Raw genomic sequence first — 25,663 nt, forward strand, 5'->3', positions numbered from 1 at the left:
GCAACAATTTGGCAGAATAAAATCTCCACTTTCGTCACCTTTTCATTCTGCAGACTGCATCTTTATCTGCATCTTTATCGTTTATCTGAATGTAAGAGTAATTGGTTACTTGGCAAAGTAACTGGTGTTACCTTTCATGGTTTTTTTTTTTCATTAAAAAAACAAAACAAAACAAAACATAGTAACCTTTGCTATGTTTGGAAGTCATTTAATGTTTTGAATCAACCGTTAAAGTTGTTAAAATTGCTCCTGCTTTTGCATTAGTTCCCTTCTCTCTACTTTCGACATGTGAAAGTTTTAAAACTGTTTCATCATTTAAAGATAGATTCAAGTCAAGATTTTGCTGATTTAGGAGTATTTTAGATAAAAGGTAATACCCCTTTCCCCACTGGCCAAAAAACTAGGGTTGGGAATCTCTGCCATGAAGCAGATTCGATACGTATCTAGATACACAGGTTACGATTCGATTAAAAAACGATACATTTTTAAGGCTGAGCGATTCAATACCATTCGATACAGTTTAAGAACAATACGGTTCCATACAGAGTGAAAACGATACGATAGTAAACATTTCTTGTGTGTGTTCTTACAGTATTTTAAACATATAAAAAAAGATTAAAGATTAAATTAAACAACAACATTTCATACCAATGTTATGTTTTATTTTTTTGTGAAAAAAATAAAAATAAATAAAGCTTACTATATGACCGTCATTTTGTTGGATGGGATTTATAATACATTAAAACTCCAGTGACAGACAACAATAAAGTGCAGTAATTTAATTACTGTATTTCCTGGTGTTTTGAACACAATAGGTACAGTGCCTTGCAAAAGTATTCGGCCCCCTTGAATCTTGCAACCTTTCGCCACATTTCAGGCTTCAAACATAAAGATATGAAATTTAATTTTTTTTGTCAAGAATCAACAACAAATGGGACACAATCGTGAAGTGGAACAACATTTATTGGATAATTTAAACTTTTTTAACAAATAAAAAACTGAAAAGTGGGGCGTGCAATATTATTCGGCCCCCTTGCGTTAATACTTTGTAGCGCCACCTTTTGCTCCAATTACAGCTGCAAGTCGCTTGGGGTATGTTTCTATCAGTTTTGCACATCGAGAGACAGACATTCTTGCCCATTCTTCCTTGCAAAACAGCTTGAGCTCAGTGAGGTTGGATGGAGAGTGTTTGTGAACAGCAGTCTTCAGCTCTTTCCACAGATTATCGATTGGATTCAGGTCTGGACTTTGATTTGGCCATTCTAACACCTGGATACGTTTATTTTTGAACCAGTTCATTGTAGATTTGGCTTTATGTTTTGGATCATTGTCCTGTTGGAAGATAAATCTCCGTTCCAGTCTCAGGTCTTGTGCAGATACCAACAGGTTTTCTTCCAGAATGTTCCTGTATTTGGCTGCATCCATCTTCCTGTCAATTTTAACCATCTTCCCTGTCCCTGCTGAAGAAAAGCAGGCCCAAACCATGATGCTGCCACCACCATGTTTGACAGTGGGGATGGTGTGTTCAGGGTGATGAGCTGTGTTGCTTTTACGCCAAACATATCGTTTTGCATTGTGGCCAAAAAGTTCCATTTTGGTTTCATCTGACCAGAGCACCTTCTTCCACATGTTTGGCGTGTCTCCCAGGTGGCTTGTGGCAAACTTTAAACGAGACTTTTTATGGATATCTTTGAGAAATGGCTTTCTTCTTGCCACTCTTCCATAAAGGCCAGATTTGTACAGTGTACGACTGATTGTTGTCCTATGGACAGACTCTCCCACCTCAGCTGTAGATCTCTGCAGTTCATCCAGAGTGATCATGGGCCTCTTGGCTGCATCTCTGATCAGTTTTCTCCTTGTTTGAGAAGAAAGTTTGGAAGGAAGGCCGGGTCTTGGTAGATTTGCAGTGGTCTGATGCTCCTTCCATTTCAATATGATGGCTTGCACAGTGCTCCTTGAGATGTTTAAAGCTTGGGAAATCTTTTTGTATCCAAATCCGGCTTTAAACTTCTCCACAACAGTATCTCGGACCTGCCTGGTGTGTTCCTTGGTTTTCATAATGCTCTCTGCACTTTAAACAGAACCCTGAGACTATCACAGAGCAGGTGCATTTATACGGAGACTTGATTACACACAGGTGGATTCTATTTATCATCATCGGTCATTTAGGACAACATTGGATCATTCAGAGATCCTCACTGAACTTCTGGAGTGAGTTTGCTGCACTGAAAGTAAAGGGGCCGAATAATATTGCACGCCCCACTTTTCAGTTTTTTATTTGTTAAAAAAGTTTAAATTATCCAATAAATGTTGTTCCACTTCACGATTGTGTCCCACTTGTTGTTGATTCTTGACAAAAAAATTAAATTTCATATATTTATGTTTGAAGCCTGAAATGTGGTGAAAAGTTGCAAGATTCAAGGGGGTCGAATACTTTTGCAAGGCACTGTAAGTAATTTAAGTGCAAACTTTCAACATAAACATCTTATAAGCAAAAAAATATTAATTATATGCAGCAGCTCTAGAAAAAAAGAATTAAACCTGCTAGTGTTATCAGAAATGAATAATAAATTATGCTTTACCACTGGTGTAACTGGGGGTGGGGGGGCATGGCATTTTAGACAGACAGGTCTATAATCATTACTTTAACCTTATACACAGCAAAGTCATTCACTTACGCCTGTGCTTCCATATTTTTTTTTATTCCTCATCACTGTCTATATCTTTTTTGAAGGGCAGATTTTTCTTGAGGAAGATCAACTGATCCACATGTTCATGTTTAAGTAGACTGCGTTTTGTGGAAACAATATGCTGCCCTTTCCACCATTGTAGTGGGTTATTTTTCAGGGTTAAAAACTCACGATCTCTGTACCGCTTCACACTTCATACTAGCTCTGTCCCATGCGAACAGATCTGGCTGCCTTCCTCACTTCAAAGTCTGACTTTTGTTTTCCGGGGTGCGTTGAAAATCAATCGCTTCATGTCGCTGGCGTGGTGCGCAAACTGTCCATTGTTTTAGCATGTTGCTTCGTTGCCACTACTAGTTTCGTTTTGGGCTGTGAAGAAAACACTACGGAGCGTGCGTTACAGTGTTTTTTTTAGCTCTCGCGTTATGACACGCCCGTGACGATCGGGTAATGACGGCGACTACTAGCAGTTCTGCCGAAATGAATGGGAAGTTGAGGCAACCACGACGGCGGTCACAATCTAAGTGCGCTGTGTGGTGAATGACACAAGCGCAGCATGTGAGGTAAAAGCTATATTCTTATCATATTAAGCAATGCATTGAACTAGGCATTAGAAGCTGATTCTTGTGCTCACGATAGCCGAATTCTATCTCTACTATCGGTTCATTGAATATTTAATGGCTAATTACTGTCGAATGGTAAGTTTACTATCGATACAGCTGTATCTCTCACCTGTAAAACCGGATATCCGGTCGTATCGGTTTATCGTTCTCAAGCTTACAAAAAACCCATGTCAACCTAATAACAATCGGCTTTTGGTGGCAGTGGGAAAGGTGCAGCGACCCACGTCAATCAACCCGCTCGCGTTAAAATCACCTCGGCTCTGATCGTCATGCAGTGTGAAAGCAAAACCCCGGGTCACAGTCAACACCCTAATCTACATGGTGACGTAGGCTAGTACGTGATGCATCATAACAACGTGCCAGTCGCCTCCCATTTAACACGCCCCACAACCATAGTTACGTCGATGCTCATAACAAAGCTAGTAGAAGAAGAAGAATTCACGCACAAGCAAGTTTTGATCCTTTGCTGCATTTCGATCATTTTGAGGGCAGTAAAAAGCATGAAAACAGAGAACACAAATGGAAAGGAGGCTTCCATGTTGCTCTGCATTGTTTACTTCCTTGAACTGAATGAATTCGGCCGTACTTGTCGACGCGCATTTTAGCGTGGTGACGTCACGTAACCTTACGCACGGCTGAGGAGGTGTGGGGGGTTAGATGGGTGAAAGAAAAAAAAGTCACGGCTTTTTTTGTCAATGGGAAAGGTGCCAAATGCCAATTGCTAGTGGGTTGCATCGGCTTGGAAAAAACGCGCGTTGACCTAATCGTTTCAGTGGGAAAGGGGCATTAGGTTCGCTAGGGAAGGTTCACTACAACAGAGCCTTTCTGAGAAGTCTACTTCTTTAAGATGGCGGCTGTTCACCAACTTCGGCGAGTGTATCATTTCGCATCTAGTTCATATACATGTGATATCTAGCGTAGCATCCTGTGGGCGTAATTTGTAGGCTGCCGCCTACAGTCAGGTATTATTGGAGCCACCTAGCCTAGAATCGCGTTTGCAATGACGTCATGACTCCCCCTTTCCCACTCCCGCTCTTCTTTCTCCGTGTCTCTGACTTTTCTCGCGTCATTCAACCAACGTAGAAACCCATAGTAACGCACATTGTCTCGTTGCCGAAACGGTGACAAAATCCAAACGGAGAAAAACGTACAGATTTTGAATGTAAGGCGTATACATTTAAAAATCAGTGCTCACTTATACAAATTACGCTGAAACCGTACAACTTGACAAGTATGAGTGGTACAGCGTTACAAACTGTCAAAAGTGAAGGAAGTAAAAACTTTTGCCTTGTTTGCTGTCTGTCAAGCTGAACAACATCACGTTTAGTGAGGACAGAACACGTTATATTAATAAATTATTGTAAAAAATGAGATACTTTGAGGTACAATACAATAACATAAGACAAAATGGCGGACGAGACTCAGCGTTGTAAAATTGAAATCGCCTAAGTCGATTACGTCGTAACTAGGAGTGCAACGGTTTGCGGTTCAAAGCCGAACCATACGGTTCGCCCTGTACGGTTCAATACGCCTTTATGAACCGCGCCTTTTCGGTTTTGCAATTAATTTATTCCGAACGCTTGTGGAATGAATTGGTCGAGCTCTGTGTGCGACGTGAAGCACAGCTGTGGAGAAATTCCCGCCCCACCCCAAGTAAATCTCCGATCGCTGTCCAGCACCTGTGTAATAGAAGCCGAGTAACGCCCTCTCTCGCTTATGAGCGAAGTGAAAGTAAAACAAGAAAACAAAAAGCTATGGCGAGCGGAGGAGTGGAGAGACCGAATTTTGAGGAAGCACTGGCTTCTTTCAAATCTGCGGTGTGGCAACATTTCGGTTTCCCCGTGGACTACAATGCGGTGGGAGAGAAAATAGGAGGGAGAGAAAATGTTGAAAAAAAAAACAACAATTTGCAAGCATTGCTCAGCGCTTGTTCTCAATGCTAATGGTAACACTTATAACATGACTCCGGCACCTCAGCCGGCATCACCCACAGGTATCACTTTCTCAGAGCAGGACAACCCCGGCAATGACACCAGTGAAAACAAACGGCGGGCTTTGTTAATTTATTTGCAACGCTTGACCCGTGTTACATTGTTCCCTCGCGGACATATTTCTCCAACAATGTATTCCCTGACATTTATGAAATGGCACGCAAAGCCATCAAAGATGACTACGCTAAGCACATAGTTTCACCGTGACCACTGATAGTTGGACGTCCCGTGCTACAGAGTGCTACAACTTAACTGTGACGGTCCACTATAATTCATACCTGTCAAGTTGTACGGTCTCGGCGTAATTTGTACAAGTGAACACTGATTTTTAAATGTGTACGGCGTACGTTACGTTCAAATTCTGTACGTTTTTTTTCCTCCGTTCGTTAATACGTTGGTTGAATGACGCGACAAAAGTCAGACACGGAGAGGGAAGAGTGTTTGTTGAGACGCTGTAGCAAACGCGATGCTAGGCTAGGTGGCTCCAATATTTCCTGACTGTAGCCGACAGAATACAATCTACTCCTAGAAACGTATCTCATGCATATAGAACTACATGCGAAATGACTGACTCGGTCGCGTTAGTAAACAGCCGCCATTTTAGAGCAGTTAATTTCTCAGAAAGGCTCTGTTGTAGTGAACCTTCCTAGTGAACCTAAGTAACTTTTTATCTAATATACTCCTAAATCAGCAAAATCAGGACTTGAGTCTATCTTTAAATAATGAAACAGTTTTAAAATGTTCACATGTCGAAAGTAGACAGAAGGGAACTAATGCAAAAACGGGAGCAATTTTATCAACTTTAACGGTTGATTCAGAACATTAAATGACCTCCAAACATAGCAAAGGTTACTATGTTTTTTTTTTTTTTTTTTTTTTAATGACAAAAAAAACATGAAAGGTAACACCAGATACTTTGCCAAGTAACTTTTTTACTACTGTGTGTGTATTTCAGTAGTCAGTCACTAAACTAGCCAAAGAGCTAAGAGGGATTTTAACAGTCGAACATGTTTACATTTTAAGTGTTTATTTCATTTTCTTAAAAGCAAAATAAAGGCAGTTAAAAAAAAAAAAAAATGCAAAAAGCAAACCGAAACCGAACAGAAACCGTGATCCCAAAACCGAGGTTCAAACCGAACCGTGGGCTAACTGAACTGCTGCATCCCTAGTCGTAACCCGGGGACTACCTGTAAATGGAAAAGAACAAAAAAAAAAAAAAAAAAAATTTTTTAATTTAAAATAACCTTAAAAAAGCCTTGAAAAATAAAAAAACTTTAATATTAAAAAAAAAAAAAAAATCAATTTGTAAAAAAATACATTAAAACAAATTGTAATAAACTGAAAAAAAAAAAAAAAAAAAAATAAGAATAAAGACATCCATTAAAAATAAGTTGTGTACTTTGCTCTGGGATTTCCGCTTATTATTTTGTTTTGTTGTATAAATCTCATCACCTCACATAAATGAACTCTTTGGCTACCATTGACGGCAACAGACGTCCAATCCAATCGAACAATGTCTGTTGCCGTCAACATGTGTTTTCAATATCCATTTCCCTCTTTAACGAACTACCAAAACACATACTCTGTGACCTTGAGTTAAGCTAATGCTAACTTTTTAGATGTCCACCGTAGCGACCCCTCTCCCTGAAAGGTTTAACTGGTAATCTACAAAGGTTTTGAGAGGCTTCCCCATCAAGAAGGATGAGAAAATGTCAAACTTTCCAAAGCCCACTGACACGACAAACGAGAACAGGACAAACGTCTTCTGGTTAGCCAACCACATCCTGTTTGCAGTTGACAAAGTTCTGCATATACGACGTAGCTCTAAATAAAAAATTTAAAAAAGTGAGTGCAGGAGTGAGCACTCACTGAATTTGGGAGGACTGCAACACGATTCTTCACAATTTTGTGTTGTTAAGTGTGTATATTTATTCTCACACATTTGTTCATTTCTCATGATCATACATATGACGGAAAACACAGATAAGACTGAAAAAGCAGTTTCTACTCTTGCACCCCTCTTTAAAAGAAACTGCTGTATTTTAAGCCAAAACAACTGTGGTGTTTGATAAATAAAATATGTCTATATTCTCCCATAGCAGATTCATGGCGCATTAAGCCCCCGAACTATTTTAAATTTGTCCGTTTTACCCTGGAAACCCCCGTTTACAGACGTCACGCAACCGCTTTTGTTTTAACCCAGCCGTAAAATGAAGGTAATTAATTGTATTTATTGTTATTCGAAATGTCTGTCATTTTTAGCTTAGAATCATTAATTGATGTCTAATATTTTGTCCCCCCCCCCCAAAAAAATGACTTTAAAAAATTAATCACTCCCATGTTTTAAACTTTTAAACAAATGGGGTCACAATGAAAAAAATGGTGTCTGTAAAAACGTCACGCATACTGTATATCCACCTGATAACCATCACTTAATTGTATTTAAAAAAAATTTTTTTTTTTGGTACTGTCGCATTTTCTCCGATACGTTAGATCAGTCATGTCCAAAGTCCAGCCCGGGGGCCAAATGCGGCCCGTGGTCAAATTTCATCCGGCCCCCAGCCTCAGTCATAATAATCATTAACGTCTGGCCAGCACACAGACTTAATAAATTGGTCAGCAGTACTGCTACAAGCGTATGAAGTAGCTTACACACTAAATGCTGCTCCTCATTTACCCACTAAACTGCAGCAGCACTCTGAGCAACATTACCCCGTGTGACCCTTTACTCCCAATTTTCTAAAACGGCGACAATCAACAAAAAAAAGAAAGTTGACTGCGATGGCCGACGCTTCAAGGATAGGTGGAAATTGGACTATTTCTTCGCTAAAATATGCAACAACTGTGTCTGTCTCATTTGCAAAGAGACAGTCGCTGTTTTTAAAGAGTTCAATGTGAGGCGATATTACCAAACAAGACATGCTGACATGTACGAAAAGATTACAGGGAAGATACGTAGCGAGAAATTGAAGCAGCTTGAAGCTAGTTTAATTTTACAGCAGCAGTATTTCGCAAGACCCCGAAAGTCGAAAGAGAACGCCACAAAGGCTAGTTGCGAGATTGTTGAAATTATTAATTTTAAAAAATTCGGGCTGCAGCTATCGATTATTTTAGTAGTTGATTAATCGATACTAGTTAGTTCGAATAATTGAGTAATCAGATAAGGAACATGAAAAATTAAAATACCTGAGCTGAGCCTTAAACATACATAGCAAAAGTCTGCTAGCTTAAATGCTATAAAACGCTCACGCTTTTTTTTTTTCCTTTACAAATGGTTCAGTTACATATTCCCACAAAAAAAAAAACAACAAAAACTGCTAAATATACCAATAAACTAAATTATGAATGCATTTAAAAAAACTAACTCAAACAAAAACTTGGCTTATGTTGGTCTTAACAGGGAGCAGCTGGATTCAGCCATGTGAAATGAGGCAGACTAGAGGGCAGTGTATCACTTTAATTAAACGAATACTTGAAGCAGCAAAATTTAATTCGGATCTTTTTTCTTTAATTGAATATTCGAGTTAATCGATTAATCGTTTCAGAACTAAAAAAAATATAAAGCAAATTTGACACACAGAATGGCTTGCTAAAATTTGCTTAAATATATTGTTTTTCTGGTTTTGTTTTTCCACATTCTGTCTCTCATGGTTGAGGTTTACCCATGTTGACAATTACAGGCCTCTCTAATATTTTCAAGTGGGAGAACTTGCACAATTAGTAGTTGACTAAATACTTATTTGCCCCACTGTACCTCGTGTTGCTTTAATTGGGAATTGGGTTAAATGGTATAACCCATGTCTAGGATGAATTTTTCCTTATGACACTACAATGTGAAATTTACAAAGTTGTGTTGGGGAAACAAAAACAAATTTTCATCAGGATATTTTTTTGGGGCTAAAAAAAAAAGTATAAAGTCAAAAAATCACGAGCATTCGAGCTCCGATAATGAAACAGTGGCAACTGGACAAAAAAATGATTTTCAGGAAGTCCGTCAGTCCCGTTTTGACAAAGAGGATGTTGCACAAAGACAAAATGACAGTAACATGATCATTCACACTGTTAAAAATACTTTAAGCACTTCAAATGATTAAAATCATTCTTTCTGCTCACCTGCGGCCTGAGGGGACTCCTGGCACAGTTCCTGATCTTCCATCTTCGACACCCGCGGAGGGTTGACCTCAAGGTCACGTGACCTTCGGGATCACGCCGGCCGTTGTGGCAAGTCTTCACGAAAAGACTCTCTGGCACGCCGTGGGGAGACGGCGGCCGTCTTCATCTTCCTCTTGCCCTGTTCGTGTAAGAGGAAGAGGAAGTGCGGCGACAAGCCACACCTACGCCAACCGCTTGCGTTTGAGATAAGATGGTGCAAAATAGGATGGCGGGCAATCAGTTAGGATGCAAATTCAAGTTTTATTGTGTCCATCAACTCAACTAAAAAAGCATTCAATGAAAAGTATACATAAATAATTAGTAACATTGTGAGTAACTGCTGACAGTTTTGTTTTTAAAGAATGGTGTATTTTTTTCTCAGCACAATACCATTATGAACTGTAATTATTATACTGTAGTATTACATCATCATACACACAAAAAAAAAATCTTTGGAGAAAGCATTTTCTACCATGAAATTAAAACGATCATATCTCCGATTTTCTGTGGTCTGTCAGTGCCAAATAAAAGCTGGTAGAAAGGTTGCAGTAATATTGATTCTATGCCAAATACAGGTAGTCCCCGGGTTACGAACGAGTTCCGTTCCGACGCTAAAATGAATTTCCGCGTAAGACAGAATTAACGCTTTTAATTAGGGTTGTTCCAATCATGTTTTTTTGCTCCTGATCCGATCCCGATCGTTTTAGTTTGAGTATCTGCCGATCCCGATATTTCCCGATCCGATTGCTTTTTTTTTTGCTCCCGATTCAATTCCAATCATTCCCGATAATTTTTCCCGATCATATACAATTTGGCAATGCATTAAGAAAAAAAAATGAATAAAACTCGGACGAATATATACATTCAACATACAGTACATAAGTACTGTATTTGTTTATTATGACAATAAATCTTCAAGATGGCATTTACATTATTAACATTCTTTCTGTGACAGGGATCCACGGATAGAAAGACTTGTAATTCTTAAAGGATAAATGTGACTTTGTATATTGTGACTAAATATTGCCATCTAGTGTATTTGTTGAGCTTTCAGTAAATGATGCTGTAGCCATTTAACTGTTCTGCCCAAATGCATGATGGGAAGTGCAACCATAACTGTGCGTAGTGGCACCAATTGATCTTTCATCTCTGCGTTGGGAAGTAACATAGGGTGTTAAAGAAAAGATCAACCACTACCGTACTTTCCCACATTGCTTTCCCACGATATTTCTAATTGTTGAGAGAGGGATTTTAAGGCTTTAGCCAATTAAAAAGAGGCTCCAAAGACTGCAAAAATTCTCTTTACTCATTTTACGCCTGTTAGCTCTATATATAGGTAAAACGGCGCCATTATAAATTGAACGCGACAATGCGTGAGTGGGTCATGCAGCGCATGCGTTAATTGCATTAAATATTTTAACGTGATTAATTAAAAAAATATTAATTACCGCCGTTTACGCGATAAATTTGATAGCCCTACTTTAAGCCAAAACTAAAGACTCTGGATGAATGTAAGACATTTTGTCTGTAACGTTAAATACAATTAGAAAATGATTTAATTAAATAATATATATATTTAAAAAAGGCATGTCCGATATTTTTTTTTGCCGATTCCAATACTTTTTGAAAATGACGTGATCGGACCCGATCAATCGGGACATCTTTAGTAGAGATGTTGCAGTAATATTGATTCTAAGCCAAATACAGGTAGTCCCCGGGTTACAAACGAGTTCCGTTCCGACGCTAAAATGAATTTCCGCGTAAGACAGAATTCACGCTTTAAATACCCTAAAATAACAATCCAAGCAGTCCAAAAGTATTGTATTTTGTTTAATGATGGAGGAGACACTGCCCTCTGGTGGCAGTGTTACATCTGGCTGGACTGTAGCCTTGTATGACAGAAGCAGACTCAGACGTCGAATATTGATAAAGGATAGATGCGCTCTGGTTTGGCCCACATAAGGCTGTAAGTTGTTTCAGCTAATATATGTTTGTATACGTATTTGTAATTAAGTTAACTGCTACAGTTTGCGGAGTTACATGTGACCGATTTGCTACGAGAATTGTAAATACATTAGCATTCGTAGTATTTAAGCTAGCGGACTTTTGTTCGGCAAATTGTTTATTATTTAATCTACCAAATTTACATACTGATCAGGATAGATGGACGTTTCAAAACTAATTGTTTCGGGTCAAGTGTTTTCTTGTTAAAATGTGTGTCGTTTTGAACATAAGTCTGCATACATGTGCTACAGGTTTACAAATTGTCAAAAATGAGGGCAGTAAAAAGCTTCAAAAAGCACAATTGCCTTGTTTGATGTCTGTAAAGATGAACAACTTCACATTTTGTGAGGCCAGAACACGTCATTTTAATACAGTGAAGTAAAAAATAATATACTGTGAGGTACAATAAGGTACTGTTTATGCGCCAAATAAAAAATGACTGGAGACAAATTGATGGACGAGACTCCGGCGTCGTAAAGTCGAAATCGCTTATGTCGAGTATGTCGTGACCCAGGGACAACCTGTAGTCTCATTTTTATGGTGCGTTAAAGACGCCACGTAATTAAACACGCCGGTGTGATCATAGGACTTCCGAATGCAAGCTTGTGTGTAATCATGTGGCTGTATTTGTTACATTTGATTGGTATTGTGGAGTCATGTGATTATTTTGGCGACTTCTCTTTAGTAAAGCCAGGGCTGTCAACAAACTTGTAGGGGCCCAGGTACAAGACGCAATTATAGCCCCTCCCCCCCAACCCCTGCCACCGGCTTGTCACGACAACATATGCAGTACTTTTAACGCTTTGCAAGCAATGACAGTGTAAATTTTCAAATTATTTAATTTGAGATGGACAGTTAAATTTAACAGACCGTAATGTGATGTGACAAAATATAAACAATTTCCATCTATTGTCCCATGTAGGCTACAATACAATACAACTGAGAGTGCTATGCCTGCCTGCTAAGCAACAAAACAGTATACTTAACATCCTGTGCCTGGCCCCTCCACATCCTTGTTGTTATCAAGCCCTCAAACGGTGAGCTGTTTTGGTGATGGATTCGTATTAGCGATTGCTATAATACACAGTGGGTTGTAAACCCAAGATAAATCCAGCCGCCGGACCAGAGTCTGTTCAGCCTCGCACACCTGCTTCCCACAGACTAACATACAGTATATCCCTGAGCTCCTATCACCTTCTCTCTTTCCTCAGCTCAACGCGAGCAGCATGTCATGTCATACCGCAGCTTAATAGGCTACAAGCGGCCGGTGACAAACTCGAATCGGGCTTGGTCACGGTGATCGCTCGCGAATATAAACATTAACTCATTTGCTCCCAAAAACGTTAAATACGTTCTATTTTTAATTGTTTCAGCGTCCCAAAGACGTATTTATACCCAACCTAGAGGACGCCGGGGATGCCAGGCGCTTGACGACCGAGCAGAACGACCAGGACCACCAGTGCAGCGGACGATGCCGTTGAGTCCGAGCTGCTACCCAAGCAGACCCCGCAGAGACTAAAAAAATTCCATTAAAATGAGACAGGCGGAGATGGGGAAAAGTTTTAACTCGGCTGTTGCGGTCACAACAGTCATCTCAGTTAGTTATGTGTAAATAAATTGTTACTTTGCTCTCAAAAGTTCTATTTATCTTGTTGTTTGTTTTTTTGTAAAAGGAAAACATTATTGAGATGTTTGGGATGTAACTAAAGCAAAAAAATAGCTGTGTTAAAGTCAAAGTTATGTTTGAAATGTATGCTTTCACAAAAAGCTCAATTTCTGTTTTTTCATCAGAAATTGGAAAATTGCTCAAACTAAGCCATTTTCTAATGCTGATTTCTAAAGAATGGAAAAAGATATTAACTTACTTCTTTTTCCTGCTGCAAGAAGAGAATCTAATCTTTCTTTTGGTGGGTTCCATGTTTATATAGCGATAGAAAAAAAAATTTCTGTGGGCCTTGCAAAATCAGTCAAAATCCAGAAAAACGGCCTGGAGCGAAGAGGGTTGCACCAGTGAAAATGGCTGGGAGTGAATGAGTTAAGTGTTAGCGGCTGTTGTTCACTTACCAACATCACCATCCACAGCCAACTCTAGCCTGAATTCTCTGGCTTCTTGTCCCCCTTTTAAAAACTTCATTTTTTCCCTGGTTCACCTCTATGATCTTCATCTCTTTTTCTTTTTTCTTTTCTGCGTACCCAATTTATGACGACTCACCATGTTTAGAGTTTATAACAAGGAAAGATTTTAATTTCCCGCTTCAGGGCTTGTACGTAGTGTAGCCTTGAGTGGACCAGAGCGGGGTCAAACCATTTTCTGCTAAGACAGAGGGGGTGTGGGGGCGGGGGCGTTGTGCAAAAAGGGAGAAAAAATATACATTTGAAATATTTAATATGGTAAAGTTTTAAGTATATATTGAGTACAACATAATATTTAATCAGACAATGATTTAATTAAACAAAAAGAAATATGTGAATGTAAAGTAACATAAATTAAGGGTCATTCAGGGGCCCCTTTGGTCCTGAGGCCCGGGACAATATACCCGGTTGCCCCCCTCTGTCGACAGGCTTGAGTAAAGCTGCTGCGGACAAAAATAAAGTCAAATCTAAAATGTTGAATAAATATGTAACAAGTTTCCCCCAAAGTAGTGGAGTAAGTGTATTAGCAGTTCTTTGCAAATTTACTCAAGTAAAAGTAAAAAGTATGCTGTTGTAAAACTACTCTTAGAAGTACATTTTTCTTAAAAAGTTACTCAAGTAAATGTAACGCGTTGCTACCGAAATAGTAAAAAGAAATGCATTCATAATAGCTTAGTAAAAAAAAATATTTACAAAAACAACGACGGCTGCAAATACTGTTACACTTTCTCTCTCAACATGTATATAATACATATATATATAATTATAGATACATAGATGGATAGATAGCTATTTTAACGCACCACGTACATTATACTCCACGTGGGGGCTTTGAAGAGGGGCGGTGGAATGTGCAGCTGGGAAGAACTTCCATGCGGCGGTCCCTAGGCTCTTCTATTTTAATGCATACACTGCACTACCCTCCACACACAATCTCATCACGGTGCTGGGTAATGGCTGCCAGTTGGGGACCTGGCAGTTGCAGTAATAGGGCGGTAGGTGGGTCCCACAAATTTTTTTATGGCATGGCTCCCAGGGCGGGGCCTCCTCTTCGCCTGGGCCGCCGGTTGCCGGGGTTGGGTCTCCAGGGACCACAGTAAGGCTACTATCAGTAACACAATGCGCCGCCAGGGACTCAAATCCTGCACTGCCAGACGTGTCCCCCTGCTGTAGAAAGTACACGTCCAGGCCCGTCTGCGGTTCGCTAGAGAGCATTTGGATGATCCAGAAGAGGACTGGGAGAATGTGTTATGGTCAGATGAAACCAAAATAGAACTTTTTGGTAGAAACACAGGTTCTTGTGTTTGGAGGAGAAAGAATACTGAATTGCATCCGAAGAACACCATACCCACTGTGAAGCTTGGGGGTGGAAACATCATGCTTTGGGGCTGTTTTTCTGCAAAAGGACCAGGACGACTGATCTGTGTAAAGGAAAGAATGAATGGGCCATGTATCGAGAGATTTTGGGTGAAAATCTCCTTCCATCAGCAAGGGCATTGAAGATGAGACGTGGCTGGGTCTTTCAGCATGTCAATGATCCCAAACACACAGCTAGGGCAACAAAGGAGTGGCTTCATAAGATTTCAAGGTCCTGGAGTGGCATAGCCAATCTCCAGATCTCAACCCCATAGAAAATCTGTGAGGGACTTGAAAGTCCGTGTTGCCAAACGACAGCCCCAAAACATCACTGCTCTAGAGGAGATCTGCATGGAGGAATGGGCCAAAATACCAGCAACAGTGTGTGGAAAGCTTGTGAAGAGTTACAGAAAACGTTTGCCAACAAAGGGTACATAACAAGGTATCGAGATGAAATTTTGGTATTGACCAAATACTTATTTTCCACCATGATTTGCAAATAAATTATTTAAAAATCAAACGATGTGATTTTCTGTTTTTTTTCCACATTCTGTATCTCATGGTTGAGGTTTACCCATGTTGACAATTACAGGCCTCTCTAATATTTTCAAGTGGGAGAACTTGCACAATTAGTGGTTGACTAAATACTTATTTGCCCCACTGTATGTATATATGTATATATATTAGGGCTGTCAAAATTATCGCATTAACGGGCGTTAATTAATGTTTTAAATTAATCACGTTAAAATATTTGACGCAATTAACGCATGCACTAAATGACCCGCTCGCCAATTGCTTCAAACAGATTACAATGAGGCCGTTTATGGACATTAAGAGTGAAGAGAATGCCACCGGCCGCTTGGGGGCAGCGCCGTTCCATATTCATACTGTTATTTCTTCTAAACGTGGGAGAATTAGTAGTTGTGAGACGTTTATGCTGTATTCACAATGCAAGGCAAATTGCTATTTGTGCTCCACACATATTTCGGTAAGTTTTCTTTCTTTTAGTGGCAATTATGTGTTTCTTGTTGTATTTTGGGTAAGATATGTACAGATATATATTATATAGTAAAGGCAAGTGGACACAGGCGTTCTTTGGACAGCGCCGTTTATTGGCATAAGCTTCTCCTTCACAACAAACATAAGTATCGTTTAGTGAAAGCACAACAAAAATAATATTCCTATCTCTCCCCAAAAAAAATAATGTTCACAAAAAGAAAAGCACTTCAGTCTATAGTAATGAGGCCCTATTCTGACACACAGTTAAACAACAATGCAAAATGAACTTTCCATATCAAAATAGCTATGCAAAATACACGTAAAACTTAAGACTTTGGTCACTCTATTTTTATTATTGTTATTTTTATTCTTCTTCTTATTATATTAACTCTACTTTTGATTGAAAATTTTACAAATGTTATTAAAACAAAAACATGAAGAGGGGTTTTAATATAAAATTACTATAACTTATTTGTAACTATAACAATTATCTTTTAATAACTACAAGTCTTTCTATCCGTGGATCACTTTAACAGAAAGAATGTTAATAATGGCATTTGTGGACTTATTGTTACAATAAACAAATACAGTACTTATGTACAGTATGTTGTATGTATATATCCGTCGTGTGTCTTATCTTTACATTCCAACAATAATTTACAGAAAAATATGGCATATTCTAGAGATGGTTTGAATTGCGATTAATTGCGATTAATTACGATTAATTAATTTTTAAGCTGTAATTAACTCGATTAAAAATGTTAATCGTTTGACAGCCCTAATATATATATATATATGTGTGTGGGTGTGTGTGTGTGTGTGTATGTGTGTGTATATATATATATATATATATATATATATATATATATATATATATATATATATATATATATATATATATATATATATACAGTGGTACCTCTACATACGAAGTTAATCCGTTCCAGGACCTTGTTTGTAAGTCGAAATGGTCGTATGTCGAGCAGGATTTTCCCATAGGAATACATTATAATTCCATTAATTCGTTCCACAGCCCAAAAACCTTCACTAAATCCTTAAAAAATACTGCTGGTACTATTACAAATGGCAATTACACATAGCAAAACAAATAAATTATAAATCAAAATCGGAATAATAATAATAATAATAATTCCTGTATTAATGTAACGAATCAGGTTCTAATGTGGCGGACGTTTTTTGCTGACCCAGAACGCACCGCGGGGCTGACGTGCCAGAGACAGACCGGTGAGCTTGAGTTTCACTTTCTCTTTAAATGTTTTCTTGAGAACACCGTCAATTGCGGCAGACAGAAGGTGTTTTTGTTTTGAATAAGTTGTGAAATAAATGATAAAAACGTGGCGAAGTTGGCGATTTCTCTGGAGATGTTACCACAATAAGAATTGTCAGCTTAACTTATAAAGACTGGCGAACAATGGTCGGAGGAGGACCGTGGAGATGTATTGTTGAGCCATTTCAAGGATGCCCATCCTACGCTCATATTTTTCTGTCATTTGCATCTTCATTTAGAAGGTAAGCGTCAACTTTTTCCTTGTTTCACCACCTGTACCAACCTTTTCTGAAACCAGTGTTGATTTGTCACACAAGAAAATCCGCCGTGCATTCGTCTGCGGTGCTGCCATTGTCGTCGTATTTCGAGCATGTCATCGGATGTAGAAACAAACGGCGAGTCAAATTTTACGTCGGATGTCGAAAAGTTCGTGTGTCGAAGCGATCGTATGTAGAGGTACCACTGTGTGTGTGTGTGTGTGTGTGTATATATATATATATCAGAGGTTGCGCTAGACATTTTCGTTGTCTGTCATTTTGACTGACAGGGTCATAAAAATCCGGTCATAATCTATTTTTACCTGTCACTTAAATTTTTAAAATGATAATGATGACATATTCAATAGTATTTAGTTTTCATTCATTTTTAATTAATATTGTAACGCTTGCTTGGCGGCTAAAAATTAGACACGGAAGTCGTGGTATTTTTCTCCCTCTTTTTACTCTGCTTACCGCCAACAACACCAACAAAACAACAACTCCGCCCCCAAAGAAAAAGAGGCAACTATATAGACCCCAATCACCAACGTCACACAATGATCTTAATTGTGGTTTTCAGCCCAAAATCTTCTAAATATATATTAAATGCATCTTACCAGATATAAAATGACTACTACATAGTCTGTGGTGATCGTTTGGTGCCCAGATTTCTTGTCGAATTACAGCAGTCCATCTCGCTCTCCTCTTCGGGTCTCTCAGAATACGGTAGAACTTCAAGTCTCTCCGTCTAGCTTCTCTGTTACTGCAACCAACCGCCACACACGCCTTCACCATTTTGATTATTAATGTTAACGAGCAGAAAAACACGCCGTAATAGGAGGCATGTATGTAGCGGTAATGTGCAAACACGACGAGCTGACACACAATATGGCAGCTCCAGTCATGGGGGCGGAGTTGTGACGTCATGTGATTGGGGTCTATACACAGGCGGCAATCTAGTCCACCAATTGGATGACGCGCTGGCACACCGGGTGCACCAATAAGAACCTCGCGTTGATGTGTCAATCACGGTGCCGCCGCCAGACCCCGGTGACGCTACAATATTCTGACAGAATAGCCAACGACGTCATTCATTAAGAGAGACAATAGCTAATTAATATGCTCACTCGCCACCCTGTGGTCTGGGGTGTGAATTGCAACCTGTCAAAATGACGGACGGACTTCAGTTTTTTCCGTCACCGTTTTAAAAAACGGTCAACGACGGAAAATATTCGGTTAACGCGACCCCTGATATATATATATATATATATATGTATGTGTATGTATGTATGTATGTAGATATATAGAGAGAACATTTAGTTCTCTCAAAACAATGACGAAACCCCAGCTCGGATTAGTAACAAAAAAGTACTTCGTCATTGTGGCTACTCTTTTGGATGATTTTGACTGAATGAACTTGTCCCAGCATCCCACTGCTGCTGATCTCAGTGCATAATTACAGACGTGCGCAACGTCCAAACTGCACATGCACAAAGTGCACATTTCCTTTCAAATGGTAACTTTATCATGTGAGTGAAGGCTATTTTATCTCCCCGCGGCTTTAAAGTATGCAAACAGCGAAGGCTGTAATGTCAGTATAAAGTGTTTAACATCGGGCAGAAGAGATGTTAAAAAAAATGTTACATCTCGTCTTATTTAAGGAGCCTTCAATCAAGTCGACGCAGATGTTTAACCACCAGACAGAAAACGTTTTAATGCGTGTTTGGATGTGTTTGATGAGCATCTGCGAATGCTTTGAGGCGCCCGCCCAAGCTGATGTGGCGACGTGGAAATTGCATAGGTGGCAGTAGAGGGGCATGTTTGCACATAGCTGTAGATTGTTCTGATGTATGAACTCATTGACGGCAATAGTCGTCCAATCAATTTTGACCAGCAGGGATGCAAAATAGTTTGCAAGTCTATTGCTGTCGATGTTGTTTTCGATTTTTTTCTTCTTTTACTAACTATCACAGCACATACAGTGGTATGAAAAAGTATCTGAATCTTTTGGAATTTCTCACATTTCTGCATACAATAACCATCAAATGTGATCTGATCTATGTTAAAATCACACAGATGAAAATACAGTATTTGCTTTAACTAAAACCACCCAAATATTTATAGGTTTTCATATTTTAATGAGGATAGCATTCAAACAATGACAGAAGGGGGAAAAAATAACTAAGTGAACCATCACATTTAATATTTTGTGCTTCCCCCCACCCCCCATTTGGCAGCAATAACTTCAATCAGATGCTTCCTGTAGCTGCAGATCAGTCTGGTACATCGATAAGGACTAATCAAGATTAGCCCATTCTTCTCTACCAAACTGCTGTAGTTCTGTCAGATTCCTGGGATATCTGGCATGAATCACTGTCTTTACGTCATGCCACAGCATCCCAATGGGGTTCAAGTCTGGACTTTGACTTGGCCACTCCAGAATGTGTATTTTGTTCTTCTGAAACCATTCTGAAGTTGATTTACTTCTGTATTTTGGATCATTGTCTTGTTGCAGCATCCATCCTCTTTTTAGCTTCAACTGTCTGACAGACAGCCTCGGGTTTTCCTGCAACACATCCTGAAAAAACTTTTGAATTTATTCTTTCATTAATGATTGCAAGTTGTCCAGGCCCTGAAGTGACAAAACAGCCCAAAATCATGATGCTCCCTCCACCATGCTTCACGGTGGGGATGAGGTGTTGAAGTTGGTGCGCTATTCCATTTTTCCTCCACGCATGATGTCGTGTGTTACTCCCAAAAAATTTAACTTTGGTTTCATTAGTCCACAAAATATTTTGCCAAAATTCCTGGGAGTGTCCAAGTGCCTTTCTGCAAACATTGAACGAGCAACAATGGTTTTTTGGGAGTCCTCCCATGACATGTAGTTGACGTGTGTACAGAGATATTGGACTGTGCCAGTGATTTCTGTAAGTCTAGGGTTCTTTTTTTTCCTCTCTGAGTATTCTGTGCCGAACTCTAGGCATCATCTTTGGTGGACGGCCACTTCTTCGGAGAGAAGCAACAGGGCCAAACTCTCTCCATTTGTAGACAACTTCTCTGACTGTTGATTGATGAACATCCAGACTTTTAGAGATGGTTTTGTATCCTTTCCCAGCTTTATACAAACCATAATCCTTGATCGGAGGTCTTCAGACAGCTCTTTTGACCGAGCCATGATGCACATCAGACAATGCTTCTTATCAAGACAGTTCTTACCAGGTGTGTATTTTACAGTGGGCAGGGCAGTTTAAACCACTTATCAGTGGTTGGGCACACACCTAACTTAAATTGTTTGGTAAAAAATTGGTTTCAATTGCTCTTTAAGTCTCCTTAGGCAGAAGGTTCACTTACTTCTTCTTCCCCCTTTTGTCATTTTTTTGCAAGCTATCCTCATTAAAATATGAAAACCTAAAAATGTTTGGGGGTTTTAGTTCAAGCATACACTGTTTTTACGTCTGTGTGATTTTTGACAAAGATCAGATCACATTTAATGGTGATTTTATGCAGAAATGTGAGAAATACCAAAAAATCCACACCCAAATGAAGGAGATAGTACCTTTTCTCGTAGGCACCGCCTAACTGTATTACTCTAACACACCCAATATAAAATAAATAGCACTTATACCATAGTTTAAGGAAAACAAGCAGAATATAGGGCATAAAAGATGAACAACGCATTTTTATCACGGAAGCCCAGCTGACTGAGCAAGACTGACGCACCAACTCTCGCAATCAGTTCACCCAGACAGTCCAGAACAAATGGCGGGATGCTCTGTCTCAACACAAGGAACACTGGGGAACACCCGATATCCAACTGATAGGACTCCAAGAGCCCCTTTGACGCTGAAGTGGCAAAATCCACAACCCTCGTTGCCCTGACAACAGTAACTCCCAAATCCTCCTGTCCAATCCACAAACAGACAATAATCCCAAACACACCCTTCTTCCTGCCCACGACCCGCCCTGTGAGAGCCTTCAAAAGACTGAATTTTTAACTAATATTGTCATTTTTCTCGGGAACCGTTTGTTGACTTTAGATATGGTGACCTTGGAACAAGTCTGTTTTGCCTTTCTGTTGATCGCTGTCGACCCGAATAAATTGTCAACTTGTTCTTGGTGAGCCTTCTTTAAACCTTTCAAAATGGAGTCAGTACAAAGGGTTAAGACTAAGGTGAACCCGCGGAGTTTGGCCTTCTGGCTGGATTGCCGTGGTCCCGCTGGCCCGGCTCGTTGGATCTGCGCCAGCGCGGGTCCGGCGGTTCGGCCATATTCCATAGAAGGTCATATTCCTTCAGTTCAGAAACTTTTTTCTTACCACTCTACATGGCTCTCAATTGCATCCCATTTGAAATGAATGGGATCGTTTTTAGCTAATTTTGCAGGAACCGTACATTTTTGCCAAATTCTGTATACGACTTTTATGCCCCTTGCCCCAGCTTAACTCATTTGCTCCCAAAAATGTATAAATAAGTTCTATTTTTTATTGTTTCAGTGTCCCAAAGACGTATTTATACGTCTTTCACGTTTTTTTTTAACAAGAGACATCTCTACGTTCTGATTCAACTTAGCTCCAAAGCACAATGCTGAAAATCCATTTTAAAGCAATAAAACTGGCCAATGGAGGGCAGTATTGCATTTGGTAAGACCCCCAACCCGATTCAATGGAACGAACGGCCAGCCGCACGGCCGGGGTGCCGGCGGAAGACGACCAAATGGACGTCCAGGATGCCAGGCGGCGGACGACCAAGCAGAACAACCGGGAGGATGCTCGGGATGCCAGGCGCCGGACGACCGAGCAGAACGACCGGGACCACTAGTGCAGCGGACGATGCCATTGAGGCGTGCTGGAAAGACCGGCGGCGATGAGGGAAAAGTTTACCCCGGTTGCCGCGGCCACAACGCGTCATCTCTCAGTTCAATAGTTTAGTTATGTGTAAATAAAATGTTACTTTGCCATCAAAAGCTCTATTTGTCTTGTTGTTTATGTTATTTTGTAAAAAGAAAACATTCAGATGTTTGGGATGTAACTAAAACAAAAAATAGCTGTGTTAAAGTCAAAGTTGTTTGAAATGAATGCGTTTACAAAAAGCTCAATTTCTCAGTTTTTTCATCAGAAATTGGAAAATTGCTCAAACTAAGCTATTTTCTAATGCTGATTTCTAAAGAATGGAAAAAGATATGAACTTTTTTTCCTGCTGAAAGAAGAGAGTGTAATCTTTCTTTTGGTGGTTTCCATGTTTATATAGCAACAGAACAGAATTTTCTGTGGGCCTTGCAAAATCAGTCAAAATCCAGTAAAACGGCCGGGCGCGAAGGGGATTGCACTGGTGAAAATGGCTGGGAGTGAATGAGTTAAATAACAATTTAAAAATATACACAATACTAAAATAATAATTGCCAATATCATTTTTTTCTAATGACCACAAATAGTCACTTGTGTCAACATTTGAATTGCTGTCCACTGTAGTGACTACTGTCCCTGAAAGTGTTCATTTTTCCAATTTTCATTGTGCCACTGAATACCACAAACTGTATACTACTACTACTACTTCATACCGCTTATATACTGTATTAGCTTCGGTTTTCTGAAGAGATATTTCAATTTGGCAACGTTAGAAGAAGACAAGCAGACGTGTCAAGCCGTTTACTAGACTGCTCTTCCGATTCACAGTGTAACGTCACCTTAGAGAAAAGGCGATCAAAAAGAGAATCACAAAAGAGATCGAAAGTTGCTTTTCTGTATGACAGACACATGCTGGGTACTGCAAATGCCATCCCGTGTGGCAAGTCTAGTGCCGTTTCCATGAGCGTGATGGAACTTTTTGTGAAATGTCATTAAAAAAAACAAAAAAGGGTACTTTTTTAGGGTCTCATAGCTCATCCCGCGCCGTGCTGTCCAAGGGCGACTGTAGCACGTCAGAGTTCTGGGCCTCGGTACTGAGCTGGGCCTGCTCCTGAGTTTTGCCCGAGCGTCCTCGGTCCCAGTCTGTGCGGATTTTTTCGTTGTCCCACACGGTGGACGTCTCCGTGTCGCTAATGTAGCCAGAGTCTCCCGTGTAGTGTGTGGGGTAGACCAGCAAAGGCTCTGCTGAGAAGGCTTTCAGGTCGCGCGTCTCAAACTGTTCCATGTAATCGGACCTGCGGAGCACATGGAAAATTACCAAGTTTTTTTTAACCCCCCCAAAAAAGCTGTCTGAACTTGAAATTTCAAGTCAACTAATTTCACAAGAATCTAAGTTTTTATGGAAAACTACAAATAAAACAGCTGTAAAGTCAACTTTCTAATAAAGTGAACTTCCGTTAAGGATTTTAATTTTTGAGAGTTTAGTTTTTGTTGTTGTTCAGCTGAAGTGCCGCAATGTAGTAGCTTGCTAAGCTAAAAGGCGCTAATGTTTGCATTAGTAGCAGCGATGTTATTCATGATTGTTCGTATTAGTGGCAATGTTGTGGTTTTGTTAACTATTCAATTTGTTTAAATTGTTTTTTGTTGTTGCTGAAGTAATACTAATGACTGCATTTGAGCTACTTAGCAAAAAATGACGGGCAATTTAGAGTACAATTTCCTTAAAAAATTCAACTTATCGTCCGGTTTGACTTATCTACGGTATGTTTTTTTTTTTTTTTTTTACTAGTTTGCCTTATACTCCCAAATAGGGGTGTGACAATATATCGAAAAGGTAAAATGTTGTTATATTTTGTATTCCAAAAGTTTATCGATATGCTGCCACCAAAGAATCGTTTTATCATTTTTTAAAAAGTGTCACTGTTTAAAAAAAAAAAGAAAAGGAACAGGTTGCTACCAAAAGGCTTCTATTAGAATAATGTCTATGTTAGCTCACTGGCTGCCATTGAAGGCGCTAGACATCCAATTCATCATGATTGGATTGGACGTCTAGCGCCATCAGTGGCACTGAAACAAGAGCATTCACAGCCAGTCTTTGAGAGACAGCGAGAACCAAAAGTGGTATTTGCAATATGGCAAAATGGATTTTGCCATGTGCCATTTTTTTTTTGCCATGTGACAAAATGGATTTTGCCATGTGCCATTTTTTGGGGTATGTGGCCAAATGGATTTTGGTCTGTGGCATTTTTTTTTTGGTATGTGGCAAAATGAATTTGCTATGTGGTATTTTTTTGCCATGTGGCATTTTTTTTGCCATGTGGCAAAATGGATTTTGCCATGTGCCATTTTTTTTTGGTATGTGGCAAAATGGATTTTGCCATGTGGCATTTTTTTTTGCCCAGTGACAAAATGGACTTTGCCATGTGCCATATTTTTTGGTATGTGGCAAAATGGATTTTGGTATGTGGCATTTTTTGGGCCATGTGGATTTTTTTTTTGCCATGTAGCAAAATGGATTTTGCCATGTGCCATTTTTTTTTTTTGCCATTTGACAAAATGGATTTTGCCATGTGCCATTTTTTTTTTTGCCATTTGACAAAATGGATTTTGCCATGTGCCATTTTTTGGGGTATGTGGCAAAATGGATTTTGTGGCATCTTTTTTGGTATGTGGCAAAATGAATTTGCCATGTGGTATTTTTTTGCCATGTGGCATTTTTTTGACATGTGGCAAAATGGATTTTGCCATATGGCCTTTTTTTGCCTTGTGACAAAATGGATTTTGCCATGTGCCATTTTTTTGCCTTGTGACAAAATGGATTTTGCCATGTGCCATTTTTTTGGTATGCGGCAAAATGGATTTTGCCATGTCCCATATTTTTTGGTATGTGGCAAAATGGATTATGGTATGTGGCATTTTTTTGGCCATGTGGATTTTTTTTTGCCATGTAGCAAAATGGATTTTGCCATGTGGCATTGTTTTGCCATATGGCCGAAAAAATATGCCACATACCCCAAAAAATGTCACATGGTAAAATCAATTTTGCCACATGGCAAAAAAATGCTACACGGCAAAATCCATTTTGACACATAGCAAAAAAATGACATATGGCAAAAAAAAAAAAAAATGCAACATGGCAAAATCCATTTTGCCACATGGCAAAAAAATACCACGTAGCAAAAAAAATGCTACATGGCTAAATCCAATTTGCCACATGGTAAAAAAATGCCACATGGGAAAATCCATTTTGCCATATGACAAAAATCAATTTTGCCACAAAGCAAAAAAAAAAAAAAATCCTTTTTGCCACATGGCAAATACCACTTTTCG

At 39.4% G+C, this 25,663-nt stretch overlaps 2 protein-coding genes across 4 annotated transcripts in view; both read right to left on the reverse strand.

The window, feature by feature from the left end:
* Positions 1-9,699, reverse strand: part of gmip (GEM interacting protein) — a 67,889-nt gene extending 58,190 nt beyond the window's left edge. For both annotated transcript variants that reach the window (XM_057860916.1, XM_057860917.1), the window contains exon 1: positions 9,415-9,699. In XM_057860916.1, the coding sequence (XP_057716899.1) occupies positions 9,415-9,457 (43 nt within the window). In that variant the 5' untranslated portion in view covers positions 9,458-9,699. The remainder of the gene's footprint in view (positions 1-9,414) is intronic.
* A 2,174-nt stretch (positions 9,700-11,873) lies between these two features.
* Positions 11,874-25,663, reverse strand: part of colgalt1a (collagen beta(1-O)galactosyltransferase 1a) — a 45,071-nt gene continuing 31,281 nt past the window's right edge. The window contains exons 12-13 of one of the 2 annotated variants that reach the window (XM_057860918.1): positions 23,349-23,628; positions 11,874-15,011 (exon numbers count right to left, since the gene is read on the reverse strand). In XM_057860918.1, coding sequence (XP_057716901.1) covers positions 23,361-23,628 — 268 coding nt within the window. In that variant the 3' untranslated portion in view covers positions 11,874-15,011; positions 23,349-23,360. Of the gene's footprint in view, positions 15,012-16,856; positions 22,335-23,348; positions 23,629-25,663 lie in introns of those variants that run through there. The other variant, XM_057860919.1, reaches the window with a different exon arrangement.

Source organism: Corythoichthys intestinalis, chromosome 16, assembly GCF_030265065.1.
Source record: "Corythoichthys intestinalis isolate RoL2023-P3 chromosome 16, ASM3026506v1, whole genome shotgun sequence".
Taxonomy (NCBI): Eukaryota; Metazoa; Chordata; class Actinopteri; order Syngnathiformes; family Syngnathidae; genus Corythoichthys; species Corythoichthys intestinalis.